We start from the raw sequence: 24,564 nt of genomic DNA on the forward strand, positions 1-24,564 counted from the left end.
GTCGATTGGAAAGACCAAGAATTTTTAAAAACAAATCATAAAATATAGAAAGTGATTGTTATTTTATTTAAATTCAAATTGAATTACCATTATTGTGTCAGTTTCCTATCCATATGGGGGAAGTTTCTTTAATAATAATAATGGTGTATTTTGTATTGATTTATTTTCCTCCTATACAGATAGTTATTGTTAGAAAGGTGTTATTATATGTATTCATTCATTCACCCACTCACTACATTCACCCACTTCATTCAATACTAGTGTACATGCTTGAACCTACAGTATATGTAAAACACACACATGAACAATCAGACTCCCTGGATCTCTGATTTACACACTGTCTGATGGACTTCCTGTTTTGTGTATTGGCTGAATAACTGATCTGCCTAGCTATCTGAGTATAGAGACACACAGGGACTACAAATTTCACGCCCCCAAATGAGACAGGGGCCCCACTTCTGGTCCGTTAGAACGGTGTACTGCAGGCCAGCCCATAGAAGTCCATTGAAATTCAACTGTAGACTATATTGATTTGAATAAAAATATGTTTCCAAATGTATTTCCAAAAGTGTCTTTGTCAACATATATTGTTGTTTTCTCAATAGAGGATCTATTTCACATTTAATGTACCACTTGAATGAGTTACCCATAATGTTAACGGAGCAGAGGGGAGACGGCAGACAGAGAACCTGTCGCTTTTAAGGACGTCACTGGCTTTGCGAGGCAACGAGCGCCGACTTTGAAGAGTGGAATTCTCAATAATACATCCCGATCCCGACTGACTTTATTCATTCATGTCTATATTTTGAACATGTCACAGGCTTACTAATATGTTCTACCTACAGTGGAGCTCCGACGGTGTGTTTTACCGTTGTCAACTTGTTGTATAAAATTGACTTGGCTGAATAGTTGGGAAAATAGCCCAGCTAAATGGAGGAGTAACATATCCTGACAGTTTCAACTACTAGTGAATTCCCCAGATGAGTATTAATAATTAGTCTTGCAAGCCTGTTTGGATATTCTTCCACAAATACATAGCATATAAAACGAAATACAACAAATATATCTGGGTATTGAAAACCTCAAGGGATGCGTGACGTATATACCGTGCGACCACTTTGACTTGAGATTTACAATGCTAGCACTTTTCACAAACTGATGGAGTATATTATAGTACATTGTGGGTTGTATATTGAGATGGCAGGTATGTGACATTGAAAAGGACAAATCAAATATATGGGACACTTTATTGGAACACAAAACAAATCGCTACAGCCTCAGTAATGAACCAGTGAAATTGGGGTATTTTATGATACCTCTCATAGGGATTGCATTGGCAGCTGCAGTACACCGTTGAAACGGACCAGAAGTGGGGACGCTGTCTCATTTGGGGGCGTGACATTTGTAGTCCCTGTGTGTCTCTATAGCCAAATTGTATTTAGGAAGATAGTCCATCCTGAATGGGGCCACTAGAGGCACAATGGTACAAATCCTACAATGGTCTCCTAAGTGGGCGCCGGCGTCAAACGGCAAATCTCACAAACGTCCTATGGTTATACTGGTGCTAGATCCCACGAGATGTGTGTTGCTGGGACAGAGAAAGGTTGATTAATAATGTAGATTTTCTCCTGATTTGTCTCTCTGAAAAAAGCAATTTTAGTATGAACATCTTGGGTGTGGCTTGTGATGATCAGGTCCAATATTTAATTCACTGACCAAGAATGATTCAGAAGCTGTGTTCACGTCACGTTCATTCTTCCATTTGAATGAACAGACTCCAACATTCTTCCGGTCGCCTAAAAAGGTGTCCGCCCAGTTCACACAGATATGGGAAGTACACCAGAGATGGTGAGTCTTACTCTTTCCGTCTTGGGTAGCCTATAGCTATCCCAAGTGGCTGGATGGCTGACTGGCTGACTGGCTAGCTGGATGGCTGACTGGCTAGCTGGATGGCTGACTGGCTAGCTGGATGGCTGGCTGGCCATGCATGCTGGCTAGGAGGAGGAAAATAAAAATAAGAGAGACAAAGAGCCTTTAGTGATGGATGGCGTTGACTGGCCTGTGGTCTTCAACTCTGTACCTTTACTGTTCTTTATTACTGTACAATCACATTAAATCTCTCTCTCTCTCACACACACACACACACACACACACACACACACACAAACACACAGTGTTTATTAGGCTGACTCACAGAAATAGCCACAGGCAGATGAGCTGATGATGTCATGCCTCACTCTGATTTGTTAGCCTTCGCCCTCCCTCCTACCACTGTTCATCTCTCTCTCTCTCTCTCTCTCTCTCTCTCTCTCTCTCTCTCTCTCTCCCTCTGTGTGTGCTTTCTGTCAATCCTCGTTCACCCCATCTCTCTTCAACACCACCCATTTGTCCCTCTCTCTCTCTCCCTCCCTACCTCCCTCCCCTCTCCCTCTCTCTCCTTCTCTCCCTGCTCCTGCTCTGTTCCTGCCAGGAAGATGATCACGTGACATCGTGGCTGGCCAATAGCGCGGCAGACAGGGGAGTGGAAGGGTGGGACCAGGGCCTCAGCCTAGAGCTGATCGATGCTGAGGAGACAGAGACAGAGGGAGGAGAAGGGGAGAAGGAGGCAACAGGAGGTGAGGAGGAGGAGGACCTGGTCCGGGCAGCGGAGTGCCTGAAGTGGCGTGATAAAATAGGAGAGGGGGAGGAGGAGAAGGAGGGAGAGGAGGTAGAGGAGGAGGAGGGAGGAGAGAGGAAAGCTACACTGTCATCTCCGGGAGGGGAATCGTCCGCCGTCGTCGCCATGGATACTTTCCGGCCCAAGAGACCCACCACCCTGGCGCTGTTCCCACAGCAGCCAAAACCACCCCGATCCCAGGTAAGTGTGTGTGTGTGTGTGTGTGTGTGTGTGTGTGTGTGTGTGTGTGTGTGTCTCTCTGTCTCAGGATATATGGGTATAGTAGCAAAGGTTGGCTGTGCATCAGTAAACGGGATTGTCTGTTTATGCTCTGTGTGTGCGTGTGTGTGTGCGTGTCTGTGCGTGCGCGTGTCAGTATGTAGAATGCAGCAGCAGTATCTTGTCGGGTTCCTCTCCTAATTCATCATGTTTAATGATGTATCACGTGCAGTGGTTAGTTCGGTCTACTTGCACTGTGTACAGTGACCCGGCAGCAGAGACAGCTGTATGTAATCATATCTGACTGTATATCTGGATGTAGCCTGTTCTGTTTACCGTTCACAGCACCGCTCAATTGACCTAGAATCATTCTGCATTCCCCTTGTTGACACATGACACAGGTCAATAACAGGGTCAGCTAATCAGGGAAAATGAAATGCAAAATAAATGTCAAGGGACCAAGGGTTGTAATTATAATTTCTAAGATAGCAGATCACTATGCATTGTATTTGCTATCTTCGGCCCTGGACACCATCAAACGGCTATAGGCCTGTCACAATTATTACATAATCGTTGTTATTGTTTTTGAGTGGTGCAACCACTCCAAGGAACAGCAATGTTCCTAAGTCTGTATGTCCCTATGTTTAGGGTACCGCTGTTGGCGCTGTTGCACCACTCACAGGTCTGATTTTTTGAATAATCACCACAATAACAATAATAATGTCCATGTTAAAAATGTCAATACATTTTCCCAAAAAATAGTGCTCCAAACGTGTCGCATCACGACACGTTTTGAGCATGTAGATTGGCTATTTCCACTATTAGTGTTAATTTTTAAGTATATGGTCATTAAATATGTGTTATTTGTCATATCTGCCCTGTGCATCTTTTGTTTATGGAGGCTGAAAGCCAAACAGAAATGTAATTTTGATTCATAAATGTTCCAATAATGTTCAATGGCAGAAACACAATTAACCCATTTTGGGCGGGAACTCCTTTTGGTGTTAGCTTTATGTTATGCTTTAGCTATTGAAAAATAGCAGATCTACAAGATCATAGCGCGTGCTACGAGCTTGTAGGTCTGCTATTTTTTTTAAATCAAAGAACCACTGACATAGAAACATAGCTTTTTCAGAAAACTGTCAGGTTGTAGAAGACATTTTTAGAAACTGATCTCAGGTGGGTTAAATCATTAATCACAATTAATCGTAAAGTAAATTTCATAATCATCACAGGCTCCTGGTCACGAATGAAAAGTCAGGTGAGGGACAGGTGATGCTAGCATAGCAGGTAATGCTAGCATAGCAGGTAATGCTAGCATAGCAGGTGCTGTGTACCTGGGGCAAACTGACCTTGAGTCCTGTAGTGTAAAGCCATCTGCAGATACAGAATACGGTTGGGATTTTGCCATGAAAAATCTGCCACCATTTATGTTTATGTCGAGCCGTAGCTAGCTGAGCAAGGCATTGATTGGCTACCTGCTCCTCACCTCCCCTAGTGTCACCCACACTTGTGACGTGTAACTACACAGTGAATTCCACTATGATAATATGGCATACAACGTGCTTTGAAATTCCATACGAAATCCTCCAAAAACTGCTGCACAGCACAGCACTACTGGAAGCAATCACATACAAGTTTGGAATTTACAAAGTACTGTAAAATAAAAAAAATAATGACCAGTATAACATTCTGTTTTTGACAGTGGTTGAAAAAGTACTTGCATGTTTTACTTAAGTAAAAGTATCAATACTGCATTGTAGAAATTCAACAATTACTTTAATAAAAGTAATTGTATTGGCTTCAAAATGTGTCGCGATGTATATAGGGCTAAAGTAGCTCTGGTCCATAGCCCTAATGCCGTTGCATTGCAGCAACAGCATTAGTATAGGGCTATGGACCAGAGCTATGGCTGAAGTGGTTAATGTATGTTTTGTAAAAAATAATCAAAAGTAACTAGAATGTTTAAAAAAAAAATGTACTGGAGTAAAAGTACAATATTTGGATCTGAGATGTAGTGGAGAAGGCTAGAAGTAAAAGTATTGGAAAAAACAACTGTGTGGAGTTTGCATGTTTTCCCCGGGTCCCCTAGGGTAGGTAGTACTAGGTACCCTCACAAAAAACATGCAGTAATCCTGGTCTCTATACTACCTCCCCCTGGCCAGCCGGGGCGCCTGATGGAGGGGAAAGGAACTGGTCGGAATAACGTGTTCCTTCCACGCACTACGTCCGGCCGGGGAAACCCCCCCGTCAGGTGAAAAGAAGCAGCTTGGACTCCTCACGCATAGAAGGAAGCATGAGGTCAGTCCGCTGCCGCCCCCAACCCCCCCCCCCCCCCCCCCCCCCCCCAACAACAAAAACAACAACAAAAACAACAACCCAGGGTTAATTTGACTCTGAGAGCAAATGGAACCCGAGAGTCATATTAACAGTGCTCACTGTCTGGGACTATACAGTATACTCCACCACAATTCATCACGTGATCTACAGTAGCAACTTACTTACACAACGCAATTTACTGCAATCCATTCCAGTGGCATTGCAGCTACAGTATAATGCTTGCTGGACCGAGCTCCAGCAGCCATCTCCTGGCCCTCTGCTCCGCCGTTACTGCACAGACACATCTCCTGGCCCTCTGCTCCGCTGTTACTGCACAGTTACCTCCAGCAGCCATCTCCTGGCCCTCTGCTCCGCCGTTACTGCACAGACACATCTCCTGGCCCTCTGCTCCGCTGTTACTGCACAGTTACCTCCAGCAGCCATCTCCTGGCCCTCTGCTCCGCCGTTACTGCACAGACACATCTCCTGGCCCTCTGCTCCGCTGTTACTGCACAGTTACCTCCAGCAGCCATCTCCTGGCCCTCTGCTCTGCTGTTAGTTACTGCACAGACACATCTCCTGGCCCTCTGCTGTGCTGTTACGGCACAGACACATCTCCTGGCCCTCTGCTCCACTGTTACTGCACAGACACATCTCCTGGCCCTCTGCTCCACTGTTACTGCACAGAGACACATCTCCTGGCCCTCTGCTCCGCTGTTACGGCACAGACACATCTCCTGGCCCTCTGCTCCGCTGTTACTGCACAGAGACACATCTCCTGGCCCTCTGCTCCGCTGTTACTGCACAGAGACACATCTCCTGGCCCTCTGCTCCGCTGTTACTGCACAGAGACATCTCCTGGCCCTCTGCTCCGCTGTTACTGCACATGCAGACACATCTCCTGGCCCTCTGCTCCGCTGTTACTGCACAGAGACATCTCCTGGCCCTCTGCTCCGCTGTTACGGCACAGACACATCTCCTGGCCCTCTGCTCCGCTGTTACTGCACACAGACACATCTCCTGGCCCTCTGCTCCGCTGTTACTGCACAGACAGACACATCTCCTGGCCCTCTGCTCCGCTGTTACTGCACAGACAGACACATCTCCTGGCCCTCTGCTCCGCTGTTACTGAACGGAGACACATCTCCTGGCCCTCTGCTCCGCTGTTACTGCACAGACACATCTCCTGGCCCTCTGCTCCGCTGTTACTGAACGGAGACACATCTCCTGGCCCTCTGCTCCGCTGTTACTGCACACAGACACATCTCCTGGCCCTCTGCTCCGCTGTTACTGCACAGAGACACATCTCCTGGCCCTCTGCTCTGCTGTTACTGCACAGAGACACATCTCCTGGCCCTCTGCTCTGCTGTTACTGCACAGAGACACATCTCCTGGCCCTCTGCTCCGCTGTTACTGCACACAGACACATCTCCTGGCCCTCTGCTCTGCTGTTACTGCACAGAGACACATCTCCTGGCCCTCTGCTCCGCTGTTACTGCACAGACAGACACATCTCCTGGCCCTCTGCTGTGCTGTTACTGCACAGAGACACATCTCCTGGCCCTCTGCTCCGCTGTTACTGCACAGACAGACACATCTCCTGGCCCTCTGCTCCGCTGTTACTGCACAGACAGACACATCTCCTGGCCCTCTGCTCTGCTGTTACTGCACAGACAGACACATCTCCTGGCCCTCTGCTCCGCTGTTACTGCACAGACAGACACATCTCCTGGCCCTCTGCTCTGCTGTTACTGCACAGACACATCTCCTGGCCCTCTGCTCTGCTGTTACTGCACAGACACATCTCCTGGCCCTCTGCTCCGCTGTTACTGCACACAGACACATCTCCTGGCCCTCTGCTGTGCTGTTACTGCACAGAGACACATCTCCTGGCCCTCTGCTCCGCTGTTACTGCACAGACAGACACATCTCCTGGCCCTCTGCTCCGCTGTTACTGCACAGACAGACACATCTCCTGGCCCTCTGCTCCGCTGTTACTGCACAGACAGACACATCTCCTGGCCCTCTGCTCCGCTGTTACTGCACAGACACATCTCCTGGCCCCAGTGTTGTTTTTGGCAGCACATTTTGATTTTAGTTTTAGTCATAGTCTCTTGAATTGTTTTCATTTAGTTTTAGTCACATTTTAGTCACCCGGAATGTTTTAGTCGACTAAATATCATAAGATTTTAGTCGACTAAATCTACAGTTGATTTAGTCGAACAAAATGTATTTCGGCGGGCCTTGATGCCGTCGTAATGCCACTTGCTGAAAATAGACGATCTACAAGCCCACAACGCGTCGCAGCGCGACGCGTTGTGGGCTTGTAGATTGTCTATTTTCAGCATGCAACTAATTGTAAAATTACTTATACTGGATCTCTTGTCCACTAGTCCCTTCCTAACATTTGAGTCTAGTTTTTATTTGTTGACGAAATTGTCAGTATATTTAGTCTTAGTTTTAGTCATCGTAGCTTAGTTTTCATTTAGTTTCCATGTAGTTTTCGTCAGTGGAAAAAGGTAGTCGACGAACATTTTTCGTCTTGGTTTTAGTCGATGAAAACAACACTGCCTGGCCCTCTGCTCTGCTGTTACCTCCAGCAGCCATCTCCTGGCACTCTGCTCCGCTGTTACTGCACAGACAGCAGGACTTATCTTTGACCGTGCACTGCGTGCAGTGGTGGGGAAATTATATTCACATGTTTTTTTTTTACTTAACTAAAAGTATCAATACTGCAATATAGAAGTACTCTGTTACAACAAGTAAAAGTCTGATATTCAAAATGTGCTTGAGTGAGAGTACAAAAGTCATATGTACTTAGTTACTTTACACCACTGTTGACTCGCACATCAATATGATATTAACATAGCAAGTTTACATACGTACTAACACAGACCCTCGGCCAGATGGGATGCCACAACACAATTCGTAGAACAACAACAAAGTCAAGCAAACAATGGTGATTTCTAGCCTGGCTAATAAGCCAGACTAATATCACACAACACTGTCGCGGCAGGCAATTTTGTTTTGCCAACGGCTGATTTGGTCTGGCTTATTAGCCAGGCTAAGTCAGCTGACCAATTGCCGGGTTATTTAAGCTCACCTCAGTCTCTGTTCTTCCTGCTTTCATCCTCCTGCTGCCATTTGTTCCTGGACTGTTGGTATGCGCCTGTTTGCTCCCACCGACTCCCCAGCACCACCAGTGGGCTCTGCTATTCGTTGTCCCCCATGGGGGGTTGTTATTGTATATCTCCCTGCTCTTAATGTTAATGATGGTGTTTAATTGTGCTGAGCAGGGAGAAAAATTTAGCAGAGCTGAACGCCAAGATAAAATATGACATGCACATGCATATTCATTCTATAATAAATATTGGTTAAATCTATTTGTTGAGTTAATTGACTGAAATAATATAATCTAATATTAACAAATACATATTAAATTGGGAGTCCTTGACATGAACATGTTTGAGAACCATCACTGTTATTCAGGAAGCAAGTTATTAGGAAGCAAGCCCAAATAAGCAACTTCAAGCGTTTCAGTGACGTTTCAGAAAAACAAGCCCAAAGTCACATTATAATAAGCAGACACGGCAACACTGGTAAAGGGGAGGCTTGGCAGATACAGCCCTTTGATTGGAAGGTCACCAATTTAATCTGTGTAATTGCAGGCCCTCCCATATACTGTACACTAGTATAGGCACTGAATAACTGCCTGTATGGTCTGTCTGGATGCTGCTGCTGACCTTTGTAGCATGTCAAAGATATCTCTATCACCTATATCAGTGGTGGGCAACTGGCGGCCCAGGGGCCACATGCGGCCCCCACCTTCACTTAATGTGGCCCTCAGGTTAATGTCAGAATACTGATAATAATATTGGTTTCAGCTGTTACAATTCCACAACATGCAAACATGACCCACTTTAATTACTTCAGTCTAAATTAGTAGCTCATTGATCAACACAAGTATAATTGAAGGCATTTGAAATTACATAAAAATGCCAATTCAAAAATGGCAAAAAAATAATTCAAGATTTCAATTCAAATAGCAAAAATAGCCGATCTACAAGCTGCGACGCGTTTTGAGCTTGTAGATCGGCTATTTTGCTACGACAGTAATATATGGCCCTAGGGAGTGAGTGTGGAAATATAGTGGCCCTCTCATCGTCAAAGTTGCCCACCCCTGATCTATATCCTTCCTGTCGCTATACAGTATGGAAAAAGATGGGGACAACAAATGCTGGATGATCATTTGTTCATTTCAGACCCTTAGCTTTGTTTTTTGTTTTTATTATTATTCACAAAGACAATAGCAAGAAGTTAAGTATAGGTATGTATAGTGTCACTTTAGAATAACTATTCGTTACAAATATGAATGAATTACTTTATTTAAGTGTCATCATGCCACCTCGTGGACCATCCCTCATGGGATTATATGACACCTTTTCATGCAATTTACAACTATTCAAATATACACTTCTTGATACACATTGCTGATCACATACAGTACAACAATTGTGAGCTTCTAGATCTGCTATTTTATAAATATTTGTATACATTTGAACACTTGTGAAATGGGACATTTTGCATAATGACATAAGTACATTTTGATGCCAATACTTTTGTTATTTTACTCAAGTACATTTTGAACTTTTTCTTGTAACAAAGTATTTATATATTGCAGTATTGCCTTGGTACTATTACTTAAAAAAATGTAGTACTTTTTCCTGCACATGCATTTCTATAGCGCTTTTCTATGTGCCTACTCAAAAGTGCTTACAATGGTCCATTCATTCATACATTGGGAGGGGAAGCGGCGAACAGTCGACGCCATAGCGTCCTCACTTCCCACACCAATGGTGGCAACCACTGGAGGCAATGTGGGGTTCAGTGTCTTGCCTTTGTATAAGGACATGTAGACAGGAGGAACCGGGATTCGAACCGCCGACCCATGGATCATTGGACGACCTGCTCTACCTCCTGAGCCACAGCCATCCCCATAGAGTTGGACCTACAGTACACCTGTATCTATCTAAACACACTTTCTGCCACCAATGATGGTGTGATGATAACCCTTTATTGACAGAGATGAGCCCGTTCATTTAGTGTTTTATATATCTCAGGGTGAACAGGGATGTTTCAATTTCACGGGCACTGGTTCAGATCAATCCAATCTGATGAAAAACGTCAAATGTTTCGATAGGTCACCAATCAATTATGGTGTAACACTGGCAGTGGCAGTATGAGATGAGCTTGTTCATTATATAAAAAAAATCACCCCCTTGTGAACTGAGTGGTGTAAGGTATTATATAGCCTGATCAGCTGTGGTCTGACGTAATGTCTGACGTAATGAAATCACACCCGTGTGAACTGAGTGACCATAGCAACCATGCTAATTTTTGAGTGGTGTAAACCACTCCTACAACTGGCTTTTGTGTGCAGAAAAAAATGACCATGGTTGCTATGTTCAAAATAATTTCTGACGTAATTAAATCACACCCGGGTGAACTGGATGACCGTAGCAACCATGGTCATTTTCTCTGCACAAAAAAAGCCAGTTGTGAAATCACATCCAGGTGTGATTTCATTACGTCAGATCAGAGCTGATCAGGCTATATAATACCTTACCTTATATAATACCTCACATCGGACAAAAACTCCAGCTGAATCAACTTCATGGTCACAAATCATCACATCAGAAGACGAGTCTACCTAGCCAAAGATCTTTAACGTCAGACATTACGTCAGACCACAGCTGATCATGCTATATAAAACCTTACACCACTCAGTTCACACGGGTGTGATTTTTTTGGTACGAACAAACACGTGGACACGTAAACTAACAAAGCCAGTTGTTGGAGTGGTTTACACCACTCAAAAACAAATTCAATATTTGGATCTGAGGTTTATGGAGTAGAAGTAAAAGTATTGGAAATTGAAAATACTCAAGTAAAGTACAAATACCTCAAAATTCTACTAAGTATACTTAGTTACTTTCCACTACTGCCAGGGTTATATAATGGCCGCTGCTTCCCAGTTCATCTTGTCATCATACCACTGTCCTCTCGTCCGGTCAGTCTCCTGCCCTTTGGCGTGAAGGCTTCTCCGCTTATTTTTCAAAGATAAAAATAAATAAATAATAATGTTAGCTATATTTAAACTCTTGCCATATCCTCATGGCCCCCCCAGTGGGCCACGGCCAATAGTTTGAGAACCACTGGATTAGCATGTTTGCTTTCACTAAGCACTTCACATGAATAATAAGCTGTGTGTGTGTGCATGGGTGTGTGGGCGTGTGGGCGTGTGTGTGGGCGTGTGGGCGTGTGTGTGGGCGTGTGTGTGTGTGTGTGTGTGTGTGTGTGTGTGTGTGTGTGCGCGCGCGCGCGCGCATGTGAGTGTACCGTATGCCTGTCTGCTGTGTGTACAAGTCTTGCTGTATTTGTGAGAAACAATGTTCCCATAGGTAATGGTATAGTCATATACAGCTGTGTCGCTGTCGCTTGCTAAAAATAACAGATTTGAGGCTTTGCAGCCATGGGGGAACAACAAACAAAGATGTCTGCAGGGGATATCACTGTATTACCAATGCATACGATTAAGTTACTGTACATGCAGGATTACATCTAAGACAATAATCAGGTTAACAGTAAACATTTAGGGTTTCAGTTCTGGGCTTATGGCTGGAGTTAGTTTGCGGTATTTTGAGGTTAAGATGTGGGGTTGGATTAGGCTACTATGCTTAGGCTATGCTAGGGTTAGGGTTTTTCCTGTCCTCACAAGTAATTGTGTGTGTGTGTGTGTGTGTGTGCGTGTGCGTGTGCGTGTGCGTGTGCGTGCGTGTGACGGGCGGCTTGCGTGTGCATGCGAGTGTGTGGGTTTTATGAAGCTATATAAAAGTGGTTATAGCGTGGGAACTGGGAACATAACACATGCATTCTGGTGCCTTTTTTACAGTCCTACAGTATATCACTCCCTAGCTGGCAAAAATAAAACAACCAAGAAAAACGAAATATTAGGCTGCAAATTGTACACAGAAATGATGACATTTAAAGTTAACTTTGACCTTTGTTGGGGGAGTGGTTGGAGCAGCAGTGCACATCTCCAGGGAAACGAATCCTCCTGAAAGTGATGACATGCAGAGCTGCGGAAAGATGAGATTCGTGAACTTGGGGGGAAAGCAAACCTTGTTTGTGCAGCCCTCTGTGTGCAGCCCTCTGTGTGCAGCCCTCTGTGTGCAGCCCTCTGTGTGCAGATCTGCTATTCATTTGGAAACTTTAAATGGGACATTCTGCAAAATGAGTACTTTTACTTTCGGTACTTACTCAAGTGCATTTTGAATTCTGCACATTTACTGGTATCACAAAGTATTTCTACATTGCAGTATATTGCCACTTTTTAAGTAAGAAATGCGAGTACTTTTTCCACCACTGAGTATCGGCACTCGCTCCCCTTTCAAAGATGTCCTTTCATCCTGTCTCTCTCTCTCTCTCTCTCTCTCTCTCTCTCTCTCTCTCTCTCTCTCTCTCTCTCTCTCTCTCTCTCTCAGTAACTATGGTAACAAAGTAGGGTACCGACCGTACCGTATATGGCAGGGATGCCAGCCAGCTGCATTATGGGATGTGAGTGAGTGAGTCAGCGCTGTGCGTGGTGGTCACGCAGTGACGTTGTGTTGGCCTTTCACTTCCTGCTCCGGGCCAGAGTAGACGCTGCTGTTTCTCTTTCCTGGCAGTGATGTCGTCATCAGCGCTGCATGAAGCAGACAGAGAGCGAGCGAGAAACGCCCCCTTTGTGTGTGTGTGTGTGTGTGTGTGTGTGTGTGTGTGTGTGTGTGTGTGTGTGTGTGTGTGTGTGTGTGTGTGTGTGTGTGTGTGTGTGTGTGTGTGTGTGTGTGTGTGTGTGTGTGTGTGTGTGTGTGTGTGAGAGAGAGAATGATAATGTGACAATAATATATTAAGACTTCACAGCTCTAAACAGCCGTAACGGCTGTATAAGTAAACAGGACAGTGTCTTCTTCAAAGAGTACAATAGTCTTTGGCTTCATATACGCTAAATATTGAATAATGCCATAGCTGACAGAAATACAATACTAGATTATGTACTAGCTACATTATGATATTGGATATGGTTCAGCGCCAATCTAAATAAAATGTACTTGTTTTTTTATGTGAACTTATGTGTACAGCACTGTACCTACGAACGTACAGTAGGTACAGTAGGTACCTCCTCGGTGCCTCCATGTGTTCCTTTTCTATCCACTCTACAGCTTCCATGCTATTTTCACTCCTTTTGTCTGACACTCTTCTATGACGGAATGGGGGCATTGAATTACGAAAAAGATACAAAAAGGTTTACTGCCGACAGTGACAATATGTGTGTTGTGTTATTAAGTATTGAAGACGTTTCGAGCCAAGGCTCTTCATCTGGTAAAACTCCAAGCATACAGTTGGAGGCCATCGATATTGTCCTTTTCTTTTTGCTGAGGTTTGCGTGATCTGCGCAAAAGGACAGTTAACCCATTTTGGGCGGGAACCCCTTTTGGTGTTTTAAACATTATGTTATAATTTAGCTATTGAAAAATAGCAGATCTACAAGCTCATAGCGCGCCACCGAGTGGCGCGCTACGAGCTTGTAGGTCTGCTATTTTTGAAAAATCGTGAAAATTTAGAAGGATTTTTTCAGGATTTAGAAGGATTTTTAAAAGTTTTGAGGTCAGGCCTAAATGGGTCAAATGATAAGGGACAATATCGGTGGCACCCAACTGTATGAGTGTGCGGGTTCCCTTCTCTTTTCCTATGTCACTTTTTGAACCCAGCACCTCCACGAAGTGATGTGCGTATTTTACTATAGTTTGTGTTATAAATTAAACCATGTAAAGGATGGTAAAGTGATGCATTGTTTAACACCATGCCGTCTCCCACCCCTCCATTTTATCCAGGACACGATCAACAACAACTCCTTAGGGAAGAAGGACAGTTGGAAGGAGTCCCGTTCTGCATCTCCACATGTTTCAGGTGCGTACCGTATACAGTACCTCTCCCTGTGCAATTCTCAGACTGAGGAAAAAAACGGGCCAGAATGTAAGCTTATAGCCCAAAGCGGTTTGTGCTTACCGGTCAACTATGCATGAAATAGAAGAAGTGGAAGAAATATAAGCTGTCTGTCCCTTTGCAAGGACAGTTTGTTTTGTTCATCAACTTATTGAAAAGATAATAAATGCTCTAGCTCCAATTTTGTTTACTTATTTGTGCATATTTAGAACTTTTATTTGTACTGGTGACAGTATTCAATGGGGAGCTAACATATAGAAGTCTATAATATGATACTAATATTATACCAGTAAGATGCCCTGAGGGAGAGAAGCGACCTCGTCCTAAAGGGCTGAAACAACAGAGCTTCTTAATACTATAAATGTTTGCTTAAAAAGGGAAGGTCTTCGTCTTCTCTTAAAAACATCAATAGATTGTGGTGTTCTCACATGGTCAGGGAGGGCATTCAGTTTCGGTTAGTTCAGCAGTTCTCTGAGCTACTGTAGGAGGGGGGCGTTGCTCTGCATGCATCGATGGGTTAATAGGCAGCTCTTCTATTCTGTCTGTGAGGAGAAGCCAGTGTGATGTGCTCGCATTTACGTACTCTGATCATGTGTCACTGACGAGGTTCATCCACCACACACAGCAAGCTAGTTACATAGCAATCTGCCCATTTGATTTTGAAGCCAGTGCAAATGGAGATTTTCACCTAATGGTGGCCCTATAGAAAAAGGCTACGGGTCCACCAAAACGAGTAAGGTTCATCCTCAGGGGAGAATGAACGTGCTCAGCAGTCATTCGAAATAATCCAGTCAGTTGTTTTGGAGATATGTTGTTTGGAACAAAAACCTCCTTGGTGGAGGTGAATGCAAGTGTAACCACACCACCTCATATTTACACCCACCACTGGAAGCCTCCCAGTATCACTTACGGTTCAAGGTTCAACAACAACAACAACATAGCCGTCCCTAGGCTCCCTGCGATTAGTGGAGCTAAATACAGAGGCTGTTCAAGTGAAATATGCCTTTAGACGTACATATACTCTTAAGGAATATCTTCAACTCCTTCCTATATGGTCAGCTGATTACTGTACACTTTCATAATTCTTCTCTCTGCTGCCGCTTACCTAATAAATAATCTACTTGTTGTGCACGTGTTTGTGTGTGTGCGTGTGTGCGTGCGTGTGTGTGTGTGTGTGTGTGTGTGTGTGTGTGTGCGTGCGTGTGTGCGTGTGTGTGTGTGTGTGTGCGTGTGCGCGTGCGTGCGATCCGACCCTCTCAGGAGCCCAACATAAAGAGGAGGATAAAGGCCGACACAAACGCCCTGCCCCTAAACCTCCCTTGACCAAAGGATTGGCCGGCAAGAGCAGCAACACTAATGCAACCCCAGCCACGGACGCGCACACGCGCCCCCGAGACAGAGCGCCACCTGGCACTGCTGCACACACACAGTCTGCCGGCGCGGCGAGGAGCCGGGCGAGAGGAGCCGGGCGAGGAGGAGCTGCAGCAGCAGCAGGAGGAGGAGGCACGGGCAGAGGAGCGGTCGTCATGAGAGACAGAACCCTGAGGGAGAACAGAGGGAAGGATGTAGGGGCGGGGGGGAAAGAGGAGAGGAGAGGCAGGCTGTGTGACGACCTGAAGGCCAAGGAGAAAGACAAAAATGGACTTCAGAGATCCAGAGAAGCGATCGGACTCAAAGCCAAGGGGGCGCACGACGGTAAAGGAAGAGGGGCCGCTCGAGCGAGCAGAGGAGGAGGAGGCGGGGTTAAGACCGAGCGTGCTCAGAACAATCCTCCCGTCAGCCAGGAGATTTACTTGACGGCTATGGTGGTGCCGCGCACCCCCGTGGTGCCACGAAAGCAGGAAAAGACCCAAGAGCCACAAACCCAGGAAAAGACCCAAGAGCCAGGTACATAATTAGTTTCACTCTTTGTTGCTCTACCCCCGAGGTGTTCTGAACGTGTGTGCCCACCACAATATGTAAACAGTTGAGTATAGGATGGTCTGTATTAGGGATGTTAATGGTTAATCGATGAATCGCTGTTAAGAAATTAGTAAATTAAACGTAACAGTTAATAACTAATCTAATTAATCGAAGCGTCTCCGCTTTTGCATGTGATGTGACAGACAAGACAGTGCACTTTTCATTTAATCAGCAAAGTGTAGAGTTTTATGTTAGACATTGAGGGAAATTAAGATTCTTAGTTTATCAACTAACAGGTTTATCGATCGATAAGCTTATCAAAACTATCAATTCATGCATTAATCGATCATTCCCATCCCTAGTCTGTATTAATATAGTTATTATAATATAGTTGTTCATCCCTACAGTATTCTCCTATAGTGGTCATAATCACTGACCAAGCAGTACTTAGTAACTTAGTACATTTACTTAAGTACTGTACTCAAGTACAATTTTGAGGTATTTACTTTCCAATTCTGCTCCACTACATATCGGATCCAAACATTGTACTTTTACTCCACTACATGTATTTCAAAACTTTAGTTACTAGTTAATTACTTTGTATATTTGGATTATTATTACAAAACATACATTAACTTCAGCCCTATATAGAGCGTATTCAGTCATTTGAAAATAACGTACTAAAGTACGGTACTTTTTCCACCACTGGTGATCCTGGCCTAGATCATCTGATGCCAGTGTTAAATATGTTTCATGTGTTGCAAAGCATCTATTATACACTTTGGATGTCTTCTCATAGCATCAGCCTGACCCCTCCTTGTTTATCTCTGGTCCTATAGTAGGAGACCATGACAGGTCCCAGGACTTCCCTTCCAACATGTCCCGCTCAAGCAGCGAGGGTGGCTCCAACAGAATGTCCATCGGTTCGGACACGGAGGGACCCCCTGGACTCAACCTCCGCGACAGAAGCAACCCTGACATCAGCGAGGAGGAGGTGGAGGAGGACATGAATCACCCTCTGAGCAACCAGAATGGACCCACCCAGTGCCTTGGAGTTAACGACACCACCACCACGGAAACGGATTGTACCAAGTCGCTGCAACGAAAGGTAGACCCGGGAGGAGGACGAGTGGATAACGACATCGGGGCGGACTGCGTCAACTCTAATCCTACCGACGACGGGGTCGATCAGACCATGGTGCACAGCGAGTCCACGGCCGGGTTGCACTACGACTCTGTGAAATATACGCTGGTGGTTGACGAGCATTCTCAGTTGGAGTTAGTCAGCCTCAAGAACTGTTACAACAGCAGCTGCACGACGCGCGACGACGACAGCGACGACGCAGAGACCATCTACCAGTCAGCCAATGAGGAGGAGGATCCGGAATTTGAAGACGAGCAGAAGAAGAAAGAGGAGAAGAGGCCAGGTAATCTATGTGTGAAAGTTTATTTAATCAGTTGTGGCACCTTTTTGTGTTACTCATGGCAACATACAATGAACAAAAGATGAAGTGTGGTTCATAGACTTTATCTAGGCTCGTTTTCACAGCTTTAATCAGAGCAGAGGTACTGTCATTTCCATCACTTAAACCCTATACTTCGTAGATCGTGGTCCCCTCATGCGTCATATACGATGCTGTACTACTTGGGCCCATTGTTCTTTTCATAAATTCCCTCTACACCAAATCCCTTCGCTGAAATAGCTGATCTAATGCTCATGACGTGTCGTCGTAACGCGATGCGCTGTGAGCTTGTAGATCTGTTATTTTTAAAGGAATCTTTGACTATTTTCGCTGAATGTTATCACCCATTATGATATGCCCAGAACCGGGACTCTGTGTTTGGTGTGTTTAAGTGATATCTCTCTGCTGCTCTGTAGGTTGAGGTACAGATGTTTTCTTCTTTACCATGTATTCTATGCAACATACTGCGATTGCGTTATGGATTAGCAGCATACTAGGACATGAAAAGGTAACAGTGATTCTAGCAAGTATGGTGCTAAAATATGACTGCAATAATATTTCATCTCTACTTGAAATCTTTTTTGCCCCCTCTATAAATATTGTGTGATCATTTGAGAATGAACCTGTGGCCTGTCAGGACTAACCTGACTTCGCCAGATTGCGGCAGTATTGAGTTCACCAGTTCCCTCCTCCTGCCTGCATCTGGGATCTCTCAAGCAGAAACGATGAACCCGGAAGCAGCGGGACAAACATTTGATATCTCCATAATAGTTTCGAGTTGTAGTCTTGTTAGGTTGTGTTTACATTTGCGCTGTAGCAGCGCTTCAATATGTCATAAGTCTCGCATTGATCCCGCCTCTAGCGGCCTCATACAGCCACATATCGCTCCGGCCAGAATTGGACCAGAGTACATCATCTCTGCCTGAGAGTTCCCAGACTCTCCCTGCTGGCAGAATGCAAATGTTGTCCAGCAGGGGGAGTGGTTTCACCAGGCTATGTCAGGACATCCTCCCATGGTGAAATGAGCTTTAATGTTTTGCAACTTGCAATACTTTTATTTTCATTCTTGTGACGTTGAGAGTGACCCCCTTCATATTTTTGTGAGTGTGACCCCTTTGTTATGTGTTTGTTTGTGAGTGTGACCCTCTTCGCATTTCTATTTTGGTGTGTGACCCCTTTATTATCTTTGTGGCCACTTTGTGTTTTTTGTGTGTGACTAGTGTGACCCCTTCATATTTGAGTGGTGCAACCACTCCCATTACACAGCTATGTGTGTCCCTGGGTCTGTCTGTCTGTCTGTCCAAGCACGAACGCGGGGCGGCTCGCCGGAACCGGGCCAGCCCCCTGGGCACGTACCTCGTGGACTGGATGTTCCGGGGACCCCCCGGGGACCCCCAGGGATCCCCCGGGGACCCCCACATGGTCATTTCTCGACCGTTTCGGACGCTGGGCGGCTCGCCAGATACGGCGCGGCCCCCTGGACGCATTTCTGGGGGTCTGGATGTTCCGGGGACCCCCCAGGGACCCCCACATGGTAACTGTCATTTCTCGACGTTTCGGAAGCGGGGCGGCTTGCCGGAATCCACGGACCCCCCGGGGACCCCCACACAGAGTTGCACCACACACTTCACTTTTTTGCATATCTTTGTGACCCCTTTTTTTAACGCTCCTGGCACCTCTGACCTCCCTGTGTTCTCTGCTTCCAGTGAAATGTAAACAGGTGCGGCAAATTGAGGAGGAGCGGCAGAGGAGAGAGGAGTTGTTGAAGAGGATTGAAGACGAGAGACAGAGGAGACGAGGCCTGGTGACGGTCAGCAGCAGACTGTCCAAGAAGGTCGCGGCATCGAGGAGCACCACAGTGGAAGACGATGCTAGCGGAGCAACGGGCAGAACTCCCCGATCCAAGAAGTTCCTCAACCTGTTTGTCAACAGTAGTACTAGTAGTCATTACAGCTCCACTGGTTAGTTTAGTTTCCTATTGAAATGGCTAGATAAATCACATAATTAACCAATTCCATAGATCTACATAAAGCTGGCAGCTAACTGTGTGTGTGTGTGTGTGTGTGTGTGTGTGTGTGTGTGTGTGTGTGTGTGTGTGTGTGTGTGTGTGTGTGTGTGTGTGTGTGTGTGTGTGTGTGTGTGTGTGTGTGTGCGCGCGCGCGTGCGTGTTTATAATTGTACTCTCATTAAAAGTTTAATTCATACGATTATTGAACCAATTGAACCACTTTCAATCTGTTGTCCCTATATTTTGGGCATGCCATTATATTGTCAAAAATGTTATGAAACAGCAAAAGTGGCCAATCTACCAGCTGTCATGGCGACGCGTTGTGAGACATGTCACTCTGTGTCTTTTAGGTGCTGAGTCATTTGGGCTGTTCTCTTGTGTTCTGGATGGAGTAGAGAGAACACAGAGCCACAGAGCTGTCTACAGGTTAATACACACACACACACGCACACACACACACACACACACACACACACACACACACACACACACACACACACACACGCACCCCCAGACAAACCGGCTAAAAACACAAAGGGTTCACTTTACTTTCAAGTATAATGACTGTAGTTGAGGCCTGAACTGTCTTTGGTTAAATACAATATTGGGAACCCATTGGCGCTAAACAGAATGTGGATATCAGGTCGTTGGCCCGTTTGCACCTCCTTAGGCCCTCCTCTTCCAGTGGCGCTAGCTATGTTTTCATTCCCACTGACAACAATGCATACACGTTCTGAATGCCTATGCCAACAGATTAAGTAGCGTAGCTCGGAATCTGTTCTTTTTTGGGGGGATTTAAGATTTGTTTTTGGCTTTGTTGCTTTTATTGATAGTTACAGTGAAGACGGACAGGAAAGAGACAGAAGGAGAGAGACATGCAGCAAAGGTCGTCATTAACGGGACTCGAACATGCGACGCACTGTCAGGCCAGAGCCTATACAGTATGTGGCATGTGCCTGGACCTAGTTAGCCTCGGTCCCAGGCTTACTCATCTGGACCTAGTTAGCCTCGGTCCCAGGCTTACTCATCTGGACCTAGTTAGCCTCGGTCCCAGGCTTACTCATCTGGACCTAGTTAGCCTCGGTCCCAGGCTTACTCATCTGGACCTAGTTAGCCTCGGTCCCAGGCTTACTCATCTGGACCTAGTTAGCCTCGGTCCCAGGCTTACTCATCTGGACCTAGTTAGCCTCGGTCCCAGGCTTACTCATCTGGACCTAGTTAGCCTCGGTCCCAGGCTTACTCATCTGGACCTAGTTAGCCTCGGTCCCAGGCTTACTCATCTGGACCTAGTTAGCCTCGGTCCCAGGCTTACTCATCTGGACCTAGTTAGCCTCGGTCCCAGGCTTACTCATCTGCGAAAAGAAAAGAAGGCACACAGATATACCTGGTCTACAAATATACAGTCTGGACCTAGTGGTCCAGGTATATTATAGGTATATTATTTACGATGACACACAAATTAGTTAGAGTTATTTACATCACTCCACAATAAACAGATTGCTCTGACCTTATTTACCTTATTTTGCTCCTCAATACAAATTGCAGCAATTTGTTTCTAGGCCATTTATTCAGATTAAATGTAATTTAGTGAATCAAATACAATGCAATTTCAGACATTAGAATACAGCAATGTTTTTTGTAACTGTGTGTGTGTGTGTGTGTGTGTGTGTGTGTGTGTGTGTGTGTGTGTGTGTGTGTGTGTGTGTGTGTGTGTGTGTGTGTGTGTGTGTGTGTGTGTGTGTGCGTGCACGTGCGTGCGCGTTTGTGTGTGTGTGCGTGTTAGGTTTGTCCCTCGTCATGCTGATGAGCTCCACCTAGACACAGATGACCCGGTGCTGATGCTGGCCCAGTCAGAGGACCTGTGGTGTCAGGGATACAACATGAGGTCCGGAGCCTCTGGAATCTTCCCCGCCTACTACGCTGTCAAGATCACCAAGGACGCCAGCAAAGGTATATGATAGTCTACACCAGTGGTTCTCAACCTTTTCAGGCTGGGACCCCCAAAATAACCACATTTGAACTGGGGACCCCCAACTGAAAAGCACTTGGAATTGTAGGAGTTAAGTTGAGGTATTTCATTTAGTTTTTCTTTTTGAGGTAAAGGTCTCAAAAGTCCTCAAATGGTCACTTCACTCACTGTGGGGTCCCGACCCACAGGTTGAGAACCACTGGACTACACAGTGGTTCCAATTTGTACACTCTTCTGAGCAGTGGTGGGAAAAAGTACTATGTTTTTTGTACAAGTATCAATACTGCAATGTAGAAATACTAAAAGTAAACGTACGAATTATGCAGAATTGTCTCATTTCAATGAAATGTATATAGAAGGAGATGGCGTAGAAAACCTCTTCCTCTCCCCCTCATTTCTCTCCTTCCCTATAGTTCACAAAGATGGTTGGATAGAGCGGTTCTTTGTGAGGTTCCTGGGTTCCGTTCAGGTGCCCTTCCATCAAGGCAATGATGTGTTGAGTGCTGCAATGCAGAAGGTAGGCTACAGCAGTGTTTCCCAAACGTTCATGTCAAAGACCCCCAAAATGTAATTTGAAAATATATGCCAAAGAGAAGATTCTTACAGTGATTTTCAACCATTTTCATTTCAAAGACCCCCAGTTTGATATGCAACACGCTACGGACCCCCATGTAATGGCATTTCTATCTCTGAGACCCCAATTTATATTGTAAAATCAATGTTATCTCTGAGAGTGTACAAATGGAATCAAATGGACCCATTAGGGTCCATTTGTACACTCGCACAGTATTTCACAATGAAATACGTCTCGGTTCCAAACTATCATTTAGCGGGGGACCCCCTGGAACTCCCTCAAGGACCCCTGGGGGTTCCTGGACCCCACTTTGGGAACCACTGGGCTACAGAACACTTCTTGAGACAGAATCCACATTGTGTGTTTACAAAACTAACTAAAACAAACTGAAATTATAGGCAAAATGCCCTTAGTTTTACATAATTTTAAAACCTTACCTGCTCCTGCTATAATCATTTGACTTTATCCACATCTCCCACTATATCCAAATCCTTTAAAGTAACATTCTATAGAAAATAAAAGAAAAAACTGTGAATATTATAGAACAGAACTGCCAGCTACTTTAGCTAACGATGTGTTCTTGGTATCTCAGCAATCTTATTGTATTCCACTTTTGGCTGTTTTCCAAGGCTGGCGTGATCAGCTAGTACCAGCCAGTGAAAACCAGCATTTATTTTGTCATATTATTGGCTGCTAATTATAATAATACAAGTATAGAATGCGCAAAAATAATAATGTAATAATAAAACATTACAAAGAATGTGTCAATAATGTAATATTAATAATAAAAGTAAGATCTATTATGACTATCTGGGGAGAAAAGGCTTGTGAATATCAAGCAATAATGGTAATGGTTGTTTTTGATCAGCTCTTATTGTTCTAGAGCAGCTTCAACTTTGAAGATGGAGAGGGCCACTATACTTCCAAACTCACTCCAGAGGGCCACATTGCATATATAATGTCTTATCAAAACTAGCAGATCTACAAGCTCAAAACGTTTTGAGCTTGTAGATCTGCTAGTTTTGCTATATTTGAATTGAAATCCTGAAAAGTAACATGTTTATTTAATTTCAAATGCATTTAGTTAGGTTATTCATGTTAACTTTATGAACTTAAATGCAAATACATTGGACATAAAAAAGACTATAGCATTCAATAATTAGTAGTAATTCAAGTGGGTCATGTTTGGAATTGTAACAGCTGAAATCAATAATATATCAGTATTGTGATATTAACCTGCGGGGCCGCATTAAGTGAAGGTGGGGGCCGCATGTGGCCCGCGGGCCGCCAGTTGCCCATGTATGTTCTAGAGTTCTCAAATTCTGCCCAAACCCGACCCGGCCCGACATTTTCAGTCCGGGCCGGGCCTAAAATGTGGGTCAAACACATGCAGGGATCAGATGAACGCTACAAAGCTTCTACAAATATGTGACAGCAGCTGGCGTTTTGGTCCCCAAGTAGGGCATGGTCATTTTTCAGCTGTTCTTTAGTTTTTGTTTCGTTTTTTACAGTTTACAAAAGTAGTAAGTTGTAAGCTGTGTCCTACATTGAACATTTTAAATTTAAATAGAAAATATTTGAATTAATTGTCCCCTCAAACTTTCCCACACACCAGGCAGGTAATGGGGGGAACAATAGTTGATAACTCCACCACCAACCACTTGACACAGATTTAAATTGCTAAATGTACTTTAAGATAAACTGTATTTGCAAACATAAGCACTATTCAAATGTAGTAATGTACTTATGTAAATATCATAGGCTTTTAATTACGCCTAATGTATTAAGCCAAAATGTGTATTCAGTTTTTAAGCCAAATAAAAGAGATAATTAGGAAACATCAGTGAGCTTGCCAATCTGGCCCCTTATTTTATAGAGGTTTTTCGTTCACATGAAAGAGAAGCTTTTCACATCAAATATCATTTTGTGTATCAAGTACATTGATTATTTTTGGTCTAGGACTACATGTAATTGTCCGACAACACTTTATGTGCTACTGTTGCATCGACAGATATAGAGTAAGCTGCTATCCCTTTACTTAATGACTGGCCTGTTGGTTTATTGATTGGTTCATTATCAACAGGTTGCGTGTAACAGGCGGTCTGCCATGCAGCCTCCTTCGTCCTGTGTCCTGGAGGTGAGCGTGAAGGGACTGAAGATGAGTGTCCAGGACCTCTGTCATGCCGCTGACAGGGTAGGTAGTGGTACCCAACACGCACGCACGCACGCACGCACACATACACACACAACTTCATTCCTCTCATCTAGACTCTTAACTCCTAGCACCTATCCTCTCCTTCTACCATATCCTCTAGTAGTGACTAGTCTGTTCCAGAGCCTTCTGGTCTATTCCATTCACCCCCCCATCCCCAGGTCCCCCCCAGGTCCTCTCTTCCTGCCTTACTCCTG

The 24,564-nt window shown here is 44.8% G+C and overlaps 1 protein-coding gene across 1 annotated transcript in view; it reads left to right on the forward strand.

Moving 5' to 3' along the window:
• The first annotated feature begins 2,734 nt into the window (after nucleotides 1-2,734).
• The window catches only part of LOC306923318 (uncharacterized protein), a 28,988-nt gene continuing 7,158 nt past the window's right edge, over nucleotides 2,735-24,564 (forward strand). The window contains exons 1-9 of the mRNA XM_079501368.1: nucleotides 2,735-2,857; nucleotides 14,128-14,203; nucleotides 15,500-16,126; nucleotides 16,981-17,568; nucleotides 19,311-19,565; nucleotides 19,963-20,038; nucleotides 21,396-21,562; nucleotides 21,995-22,098; nucleotides 24,239-24,349. Of these exons, the coding sequence (XP_079357494.1) occupies nucleotides 2,783-2,857; nucleotides 14,128-14,203; nucleotides 15,500-16,126; nucleotides 16,981-17,568; nucleotides 19,311-19,565; nucleotides 19,963-20,038; nucleotides 21,396-21,562; nucleotides 21,995-22,098; nucleotides 24,239-24,349 (2,079 nt within the window). The 5' untranslated portion in view covers nucleotides 2,735-2,782. The remainder of the gene's footprint in view (nucleotides 2,858-14,127; nucleotides 14,204-15,499; nucleotides 16,127-16,980; nucleotides 17,569-19,310; nucleotides 19,566-19,962; nucleotides 20,039-21,395; nucleotides 21,563-21,994; nucleotides 22,099-24,238; nucleotides 24,350-24,564) is intronic.

This window comes from Electrona antarctica (genome assembly GCF_951216825.1).
Source record: "Electrona antarctica genome assembly, chromosome: 5".
Lineage (NCBI taxonomy): Eukaryota > Metazoa > Chordata > Actinopteri > Myctophiformes > Myctophidae > Electrona > Electrona antarctica.